This window comes from Lacerta agilis, chromosome 1 (genome assembly GCF_009819535.1).
Source record: "Lacerta agilis isolate rLacAgi1 chromosome 1, rLacAgi1.pri, whole genome shotgun sequence".
NCBI lineage: Eukaryota > Metazoa > Chordata > Lepidosauria > Squamata > Lacertidae > Lacerta > Lacerta agilis.
Window position 1 is genome coordinate 101,368,038 of NC_046312.1, and position 10,518 is coordinate 101,378,555.

The 10,518-nt window shown below is 44.0% G+C and overlaps 1 protein-coding gene across 3 annotated transcripts in view; it reads right to left on the reverse strand.

Annotated features, from left to right (window-relative positions):
- Window positions 1-5,700, reverse strand: part of CACNB4 (calcium voltage-gated channel auxiliary subunit beta 4) — a 128,861-nt gene extending 123,161 nt beyond the window's left edge. For all 3 annotated transcript variants that reach the window (XR_004427641.1, XM_033165021.1, XM_033165042.1), the window contains exons 1-2: window positions 5,531-5,700; window positions 5,187-5,270 (exon numbers count right to left, since the gene is read on the reverse strand). Coding sequence is in view for 2 of the 3 variants with exons in the window: in XM_033165021.1 (XP_033020912.1) it covers window positions 5,187-5,270; window positions 5,531-5,587 (141 nt within the window). In the remaining variant the exon portion in view is untranslated. The remainder of the gene's footprint in view (window positions 1-5,186; window positions 5,271-5,530) is intronic.
- Window positions 5,701-10,518: the final 4,818 nt, after the last annotated feature.

Genomic DNA, 10,518 nt, shown 5'->3' on the forward strand with positions numbered 1-10,518 from the left:
AAATGAACATGATATTTTAGCTGCAGTTCATTCATTTTCAGCTCTGTATGCTTGTTATAAATAAGCACGCCTAGACATTCCGTTGCTGTGCGCATAACCTGGGTTGAAGGTGCCATTTAGCTCCTAGCTTTCATATCTCAGTTTCTAACACTGTTCAAAGTCATGCCTCCTAGCTCACATCTGGCATAACACTTAAGTCAATGTACACTGCCAGGGGATGCTAAACCTTTGCACTGGCCCAACTGCAAACCAATTTACATACTCCTGTATCCCCAAAAGGGCAAGAGCACCTCAATGGTACTTTGTGCACTATTTGTGTCTGCATCTCAGTGAGCAAGGGTTTCAAGATTCATGAAAGGCATATGAGTCCATTCCTGCATTTGTATACCCTCCAACATTTCTCCAATGAAAATAGGGATGTCCTCTTCCATAATAATAATAATGATAATAATGTGAAAAATGAACATAATATTTTAGGCGCAGTTCATTCATATTCAGCTTTGTACAGTATTCTTGTTATACTGGGTACAACTGTTGTTGCACCCATAACCTAGCTCCTAGCTTTCATATCTCAGTTTCTAACACTGCCTAAAAGCAGAAGCCCATGCATGCCTACTCAGATGTAAGGCCCAATGAGTTTAATGAGGCCCAATGAGTTTAATGAGGCATGTTCCTAGGATTTTTGTCCAAAATACTGTTCAAAGATCAGGTACCATTTTATTTTGCACATCTAAAATAGGCATCAAATAAAGAGCATGGATTCTAACATGCAATAAAAGAGGGGGCACAGAAACAGGTATAAAATTCAGGTAACACAAGAGGAGTTAAACAACTCATTTGTCAGACGTGCTTTGGGATAAACCAGGCCTGTACAAAGCAGAATGGAGTCAGACTGTTGGCACACCGTCATCTTTTTTATTTAAAGGAGGTTTTAAACTGGTGGCAGTGGGAGACTAGCAGCAGCGCCCGCTTCAAAACAAATCACCCCTGTGGGGTAAGGCGGAAGAGGATTATTATTATGAGTGTTCAGGTAAGGGAGGACTAGATTGAATTAGGTATCGAGAGTGAAGGGATACATGACAACTATTCAGAAAGACCAAAGTACTATAAGCTAAAACACAAGAGTTGATATTGTACTATCAGCTTCAATATATATGTAAGTGGGCAATTGCCAAGAAAATCCAATACAATCACATTTGACTTCAAAAGAGAAAACTTCCCCAAAATGAGGGGACTGGTAAAAAGGAAGTTGAAAGGCCAAGTCAAGAAGGTCACACCTCTCCAAAATGCTTGGGAGTTGTTTAAAACCACAATATTAGAAGCTCAGTTGAAATGTATACCACAAATTGAGAAAGGTACCACAAAAGCCAGGGGGATGCCTACAAAGTTAGCCTGCAGAGTCAAATAAACTATCAGAGGGAAGATTTCCTTTAGAAAATGGAAGACTGAACAAAGGAGGAGAACAAAAAGGAACACAAACTTCAACAAAAGAAATACAAGCAGACGATATGGGATGCTCAAAAATATTTTTTGCTAAAAACGTAAAAGACCAACAACAACACTATTTCAAGGCATTAGTAGCAGGAGACTAGCTAGGGAGGCCCCTGGACCTCTGGATGACAAACAAGTCAATTGTGTGCTGAAGGACAAAAAAAGAGTACAGAGAATCTGAAGGATTCTTCACAGCAGAAGATATAAGGCAGATCCCTGTGCCTGAAGTAACTGTCAAAGGAAGGGAGCTTGAGGAATGCACTCCTCAATGTTCAGAAACTATGCCACTGATGCTGCACACACAACAGGGACATGCTCTCAGCACACACCCTTGCATCATCACACACAGTGCCATTCATCCATCAACCCCCAGTAGTGCATAAAAGGATGGCCCCACTACTGCAAGGAGAGGAAGGAGAGCCCAGCCAGCATAGCACCCATGTAGCTTCCTGATCAGGGGCCTGCAAAAGACCATCCACAGTCCCTCCATGGGACAAGGGTTTAAGAACCACAAAAGGAGGAAAAGGCTCTTTTGACAAGCAACCAAAGGGGGGGGGGGCAAGGACACACAAGGAGGGCGACCAGATTGCTGGTGGTGTGCTGTGACTTGGTGCCGAGTTTCGCCATGTTCTGTTACAGCAATAAAGTCAAGGTGGTCCTGGATGCAATATTGGCTTCTTTTGTTTTTGAAATTCCCTTCTCACTTAAATTCATTATGCAAGATCCAGGGCTGGTGTAACATTCTGCCATTGCAAGTGGCATGACCATAGTCTGGTAGAGGAGGATATGGCTAAAATGTGTTTCACACCAGTACTATCCCTGTCCTAAGTCTGTTTCTTATGGGGGAAACAACCACCACAAAGAATGCTGTGCTGATTTCAAGTTCTTACTGCCATCATGTTCTGCTTCAACAAAAAATGCTCACAGAAGGTTTCTAACATGAACACAGCCCAGCTCTTTTAAGAAGATATAGAAATAATCACTAAGATAGTGATATCAAAAACAAATGTGAAGAACATACCTGTAATAATAATAATAATAATAATAATGGCAGCCATAATATATTCAAAACTGAGCACTTTTCCAAGGATAAACTTAAGCAATGGAAATGAAAGCAATAGGATTTAGGCTGCAGGCCTATGCACAGTTAGCTGGGAATGAATTAAGTGAAATTAAAAAGTGCTTAACTGGCTGGATCATGCCCAGCATATAATTGAAAACATATAAAAGTATGCATGTTACACCTATGAAAAGATCTCCAAGCAACACATCCCTTCACAATATACATAAAACACAATGTAAAGCCCTAAAGTCCCTTCTTTAGGCTGAACACTTGGCAGAAGTGGGTATAACAGATGTTCCACTATTTGGGAGAGCCAATACAATCTTTTTGAAAGTGGCTAGGATCCAAAGAGCGGCTACTTTAGGTACACTCAAGGCACAGCCAGTGGAATATTGACTTTTCTTTCCAACCTGCAATCATAGATCACAAACTTATCTTGAAACACCCCTCACTTTCAAATGAGGTTTGTCAGGGTTAAGATTGGGAAACTACCACTTGAGAAAGAGATGCAAAACTCCCTATGGCATGCTGAATGAATCACAGTCCTTTTGATCCATGCATAGCATGTAAGCACATACCAACTAATTTTGCCTACACACAAAGGTGCTCTGAGACATTCACAGCATGCAAGACAGTAAAAGAGAAGTTTCCTGCATTCGAGTCTAAATTTAACAATCAGTACATCACGGAGTCAAGCCGATGGGATACGACCTAGTTCAGCTCAGGACAGCTCACAGATTCTCTCTCTCTAAGCAAGAGAAGAATCCAACAAGACAGCCACTAGAATTAACTGAAAACTGCTGTCTAGCAACTTAGAAGGAATATGCTACACAATGGAAAGATTTAAGAGATTAAATCCCACACTGCTTCCAGTTTACGGGAAAGGATAGTGCAACTTTCCTATATAAGGTTCCAGACCCATTTCCAATTCACCTCCCCTGGGTCATGTGTCTTATTTCTGTCTGTAATGCACATAAAAGTGGATTCCTTTTGTCTAACCTGCCTACTGATATCTGTCTTCTGCCCTTAGGGTCAAATATCTAGCTGCCTTTGTTTCTCTAAGCATGGGCAAACTTGCATTTGAATCCAGGTGTGTCCAGTCTGAAATATTATAGGTCAAGGTGAGGTCAAATGGAGATTTATTGAATAGTCGAGAAAATATATGTTCAAGGAAGAGAAACTCATCCTTCCTTATTCTCCTCCCCACCAGGGACAGGTTAAACTACATCAGCCAAATCAGAACAGCATTTTGATCTTGTGGATATATAGCCCTGTCCGTAAATCCACTCAGACTGACATCCCCCCCCCCGGCAATTTAAGCCAGTAATAGGCAGCACCATTTCAAAAAGGAAAAATATGCCCCCGGCACCTCAGCTTCTAGGACACCACAACCTGTGCTTTGCATTGCCTATTAATTCCAGATGCATGTGAACTGACTGGAGCTCCTCAGTGACCAGGCAAAGGCCAGCTGCACTTGGTACTCATTCTTTCCTCTTAGCACAGCACAAGTTACAAGAGGCACACAGAATCCCCAATACCAAGGGCTGAAACCTTCTCTGTTTCCAGCATTCTTCTGCAATCCATGCAGACTTTTTGCTGAACAGGCCTAACACAACGCCCAAACAGGAAGAAGGCTCGGGCTGGGGAACTTCACTTGCCCAAACCACCAACTGGCCCATGTGCAAAGAATAAAAAGAAGTATTTTCTTACACAGCTCATAGAATGCAATCTGGTTATTTATGCTCCTAGCAAACCCCATCACATGTAAATTGTCTGCTATGAATACATTCAAACTGTATAAGGTGGAAAAGCAGAAGAGTGGGACCCAGCCACATGAACTGCCACTGAACCCCCCAAGTTACCATTCGTATCGGTTGTTCGTCCCACTGACTTGGCCCAAAACTATAATCCCAATGAGATGAATCCCATGACCAGGGGATTGAATCCCCACTGTTATGAAGCTCAGCTAGGTGATCTTGGGCCTGTCGCCATCTCTCTTGGCCTAACCTACCTCACAGGATTGTTGTGAGGAGAAAATGGAGAGTGGGAAGAACTACTTGGAGGAAAAAGTGGGGTGTTAAGTGCAGGAATAAATAAATACAATCAATAAAACAAGCAGTTTTATTCAAGTTGCACTTCCTCAGATACAAAGTCTGTGCTTGCATCTAGGTTTTTATGCGGTTGCCACAGCTCAAAACGACTGTACTTAAAAAAAAAAAAGAGGCTCCTTGTTCTTTTCAGAACAGAGCCATTTAAAAACGCCACTCCAACCAACACTGAAATGTGCCTAAGAAACGGCTTTTCAAGAACCTGGGGAATAAAGGGAACCTGTGCCCAATAAACACAATGGTACCTCACCCACGCGCATGTGCGCGAGTTCCTCCCTCTCGCTGAATAAAACTCTCTTCGCTGTGCACTTTAGAAATAAAGAATATTAATCAAATGCTTGGGTGGTGTTTTTCCCTCAAAGTAACGTTGCAGCACGAAAAAAAAGAAGCAAGCCCGGGCCCTCACTCACCCCTTTGAGAAGAGGGGTGCGAAAAGGAACAGGAATAAAGAGAAGGCATTTGAAAGAGCAGCAAAGGGTTGGCACCGTCGGGCGAGGCAGACAGCGCCTCCTTTCCCGCCTTACCTGCCGGAGGATGAAGCTGGTGGAAGTTGTGCTCCCGTCGGACCGTTTCAAGCGGCTCCTGCGGGTCGCCGTGCCTCTGCTCCCCTGGGAAACGGAGCGGAGGGGAAGAGCCTTTTAGGAGGCAAGCGCCACATTCACACAACCACGACCCCCGGCTCGCTCTCTCCCTCCCCCCGCCCCCCACCTCCTCTCATCCCCGACAGGCGTCTCTTCCGACGACGCCCCCCTCGACGCCGGCGCTGCCAGGAGCACAGAGGACTCGACCGAGCGAACCCCATCCCCACTCCAATCCCCCCCCCCGAGGCCACGGGAGTAGCGGAGGCAGAGCGCGCCGCCGGCCGCACCTGGAAGATGGGGTCCGCCAGCCCGTTCTTGCCGTACGACGATGGGTGCTTGGACATGCTGCGAGCCTGAGGGCGCGGCGGAGGCGGCGGCGGGGGGCTCTCGCCAGGCGCCTTGCAAGACACGCCGCCCCGGTTGGCTCCGGCTGCCGCTCTGCCTGAGCCTGGCAGCTGCGTGCGCGTGGGGATGCAGGAGGCGGCGGCGGCGGCGGGGCGCTGCTTGGCGGAGCGGCAGGATCCTTAAAGAGACAGCGCCGCTTTTGCACTCCGCTCCCCCCTCCCGCACCCGCTCTCTCACTTTGCAAAGCGCTCAGGCAGAGCAGCATGAAAGCCAGAGACAGGTTGGGAATCCTCCCGGCGTCCACCCACCACCAAACTCGGGTCTCCCTGGATCTTTTCCCCACCCCCGACTAGAACATCGCTCCTGAAACACACACACATTATTTTAAATATACGGTGGTACCTTAGTTCTCAAACTTCATCCGTTCCAGAAATCCGTTCCGAAACCAAAGCGTTCTGAAACCAGGGCGTGCTTTCCATAGAAAGTCATGCAAAATGGATTAATTCGTCCCAGGCTTTTTAAAAACAACCCTTAAAACGGCAATTTAACATTAATTTTACTATCTAACGGGACCATTGATCCATAAAATGAAAGCAATAATCAATGTACTGTACTATAAAATAAGACAGTATTGTAGGTGATAAAAATTAAAATTATTGTTTTTTCACTTACCTGCACTGATGACAGTCATTGTTTAGATGGGGGGGGGGGCTTTTATTCATTTCCGCAATCACACAATCAATCGATCAGTAGCTGAACTGGGTTCCACACAGTCACAAAAACAAATTAACTGGAAAAGCCTCAAAAACAAAAACTCAAAATAAATAGCAAATACAAAAGCGCCAAATTTAAGGTGTTCTGGAAGTCCGCTTGACTTGCGCAATGTTTGAAAACCAAGGTGCAGCTTCTGATTGGTGCAGACTTCCTGGAAACAATAGCCAACATCCGTATCAGACGTCCAGCTTCTGAAAAACATTCGAAAACTAGAACACTTCCGGGTTTTCGGTGTTTGGGAACCAAGGCATTTGAGAACCAAGATTCCACTGTATTAGGTCCTGTAACATAAGGTTACCAGACGTCCCTGTTTCCCAGGGACAGTCCCCGGATTTACAAATCTGTCCCCATGCAAAATCCATTGAAGTTGAAAAGCGTCCCCAGATTCATTGAAAAACATCTGGTAACCTTACTGTAACACCACACATTCTTTCCCATCAACACTCCCCCCCCCCACCGTCAGCCTTTAAAGTGCCCCGGGGAGGGGGCTTTTGGGGATGTGTCTGGTTTCATCAGGCTGACACGGAAGTTGCGTTCGTGAAAATGCGCCTACAGCACTTTGGAACCGCGGGTCTTACTTGAGATCACTTAGTGGTTTGTCCTTCAGCTCATATCCTTGAGCTCAAACCTCATCGGATTTTTGAGATAAATAGGGGGGTTATTTCCCCAACACTGCATGTTTGTTTTATGGGGAAACTAGTAGCCTCCTCTAAGCCATGCTCCTCAGAAGGGCATAAGGCAATGAGCCTCCAAAGGTCCATCTACTGTAAGTCCACCTTGAGGAAAGCTTTGGCTGTGGTTCAGGTGGGTTTAGCACCTGGCCTGCATGCAAAATGTCCCAGGTTCAATCCTCAAGCATTTTGTGGTAGGAATGGGCAATCACCTTCCTTGAAATCCTGGAGAACCACTGTCATCGAATGTAGACAGTACTGTGCTATATGGACCAATGTTCTGAGTCTGCTTCCTATGCTCTCACAGTAGCCAGCCAGATGCCCGTGTAATCACATTTGGGAATATGCATTATTTTCCTGCTTTCCTGCTAGCTTATAGATTTTTTAAAACCTGACCCCTTCCCATTTCTCAGAAAAGCACATGATTTGAGGTTCTAATTAATGTAGGCCAGATGACTTAAATGTTGTAAAACAACAAAGCCAGGTCATTAAAACCTTTTGATTGGTAAGCATTCTAGTTTGCCCTTCTATGCCCAGCACCTGTAATGAATAAGCTCAAGCTTAGGTGGCAGTTGATAACATTTTGAGGCTTTAAAAGCATCCTATAAACACACACCCGTCTTGCAGTGCTGTTGCTGATGATAAATGGGCAGTTGGCGAATAAAATGCACAACAAATGGGACAACTTGAATTTTTATCCTGGTAACAGGTTGCATAGCAACAGCAGAACACAAAGGGCTACAGGGAGCCACTATGAACACAGGTCAAAAAAGATTCTCCCCATCTTCTAACATAGGAGCCAGTCCACAGGTACCTTACCTCTTAAATGCAACACAGACTGTGTAGGAATACTTACATGGGTATTATCCTTCACATAAGAGTATCGCATATAAATCTGTCCTCAGAAATCAAACACTGAATGTCTCCTTGTTTGCGGTCCAGGATGTGGAAATAGGAGTTGCCCTGAATTGGTACGTTTTTCAAGTTGCCACCAAATATACTAATAGTGAACTCATTCAGTGAGCTCCTGATGTAGCCCCAAAGGTGCCATTTACACACAAGAGGAAGATGCCAACCAAGATCTGCTAAAGTGCAAATGCATCTTTAGCAGGTGAGGGATATGTAGAGAGGGGGGGTTGCAGCTTTATGGACCAGGGGTGCTCAGTGAGCACAGAATGTTGATGGCCTTGGGGAGGGGGGATAGAGTGGAGTATCATGGATGGCACTCTGAGCATTCCAATGTTCCAGAAAAATATTACCTTTTGACTACAGACAAATTTTGCCATTGTAATGGTTGTTTTTGCAATGGTGGTTGTATCTCTTGGCATACTCACTATGGGTGAGGAACTCATGCCCCTCCAGATGTTGTTAGGACTCCCAATTCCCATTATTAATGACTATTGGCCATACTGGCTGGGGTTGATGGAGATTGAAGCCCAGCAACATCTGGAAGGTGCAGCATCCGGCACCTGTATTGTATGCTTTACATGAATTCTTAAGAGCGATTGCAAAGCAAATGGTTGCATTACCACATTTAGATGAATCTAATGCAAAATCAAATTTAATGCTCACTTCAATTTTCAAAACCTTTAAACCAAAAGGGTATTTGCTGGAGAATTTAAATGCGCCATCAATTATAATGCACACCCTAATGACATAATTTAGCCGAAAAAGGTGTGCATTGCATTAAAGTAAATACAGTACTGACTTCAATCGTTTCAACAAAGCCACACTGCCATCATGGACCAAGAATCCCATCCACCCTAAATATTCCAGAGACACACAGGTTGGTTTAGAGCACTCTTGCATATCCATTGGACCAAATTAAATACAAGGAGCAACGGAGAGCATGGGATGCAGGGATGGAGCATCTGTAGTCCTGTAGATGTTGTTGGACTTCAATCTCCACCAGCCCCAGCCAGTATGGTCAAAAGTCATGCAACCAGTAGTCTAACAACATCTCCAGGGCCACATAACTCTCCATTCCTTGGCTGGTGGCAATTTTGAAGGAACCTTCAATGGAGGAAACTTGAAAGAACCTGCAGAACTATGGTGCTCTCCTACATTCCGTCTCAACTCACAGTAGCTGATTTAAGACATTAGTAATGAATCTTGACCAAAGGGAGAAGTTTGCCTGCCTTTTATTTTGAGGCCTGCAGCCCTGTGTGGAAGTGGATAGATGGACTGTGCTATAATGGACTGTGCCTTCCTCTGCAGCATTCTTTATTTTTGGAACGCAGAAATCCAGATAGTTGCAGCAGTTTTAACCCTATTGCAATATTGCGTATTTCATGTTGTCAACACAATATAGCTGGAACTTAGTTTTGCCTCACAAGGCTATTTTATTTTCCTACCTTTGATGGGCACAATGCTGATCAAATCCAGGCAGCAATGCCTGGAAGTCCAGCATTACACAGAAATATGTCAAAACCTTTTTTTAAAGTGCTACCCAGTGGAGAAGAAAAGTGCAAGTTGGACTTTATTATAAAATATTTTTGTTCTGTTGTGAAAGCAGAGCTTTGCCAGTAATGTTCACATAAAGGAGCTGAACAATTGTGAACAGCTGGAATATTGCAATTTGTAACGAATGTTTCCCCTCCATTAGGAAGCAATATAGGCATTGCCATTATCCACAGCCAGATAAAAGATTTTATATAGCTAAATGCTACAGTAAGAACAGAAACAAAAAGGCATATTTTCCTTTTTAAAAAATAATGGAATAATCCTTCGGGAGATAGAAAGCCTCTTTGAAGGAAAAGGCACTTACTGTACATTCTGTAAAGATACACCAGCTTTTGTTAAGTTGCTATGCTGAGCACCATTTAGAAATTATGGTACATGCACTAATTGTCCTTTAAATGCCAATTCCCTCTGTTGGTGTCAAACTTCACTATCGTGAAGTTTTATTCTCTTCTCTGCACTACATATATACATAAAATACCACACGCAAGGCAACACATTACCAGGGGCTGAAGAAAAAAAAATAGTGGTTAACTCAGCAGAATTTTAAAAGCAAAACCCATTGGCCAACCCTGGCAAAAAGGGGCATCTTGAATTTAAGGCAGCTCACCACACATGAACCCACAAAAGATTAGAGGGATTCACTCAATGCAAAAAAGTAATTGACAGTGTAGGCTCCTGTGAGTTAAGGAGTCAGAATGACTCACAGGAACATTTTGCTCCCAAGCCTTATAAGGATGGCAAGTTACATAATCCTTTATTTCCTACTCTTAACTGGGTCATAAGGTGTCCTTAGCTTGTATTATGTTCTGTGAGTAATCTTTTGGCTTAATGGTTATGAACAATACGCTGAACTTCTTCTCTCTCCATTCTTCCATTTCCCTCTCCTCCCCCGGTTTTTTGAAAGTGCAGATCAGCTGTCTCGTGACCTCAGCCAGCGGCAAATTATCTTCATTAATACTATTTGGCACTCAGTAGTTACATGCATGAATCTGGTGCGATTACGTTTATCTGAGTGGCTCAAG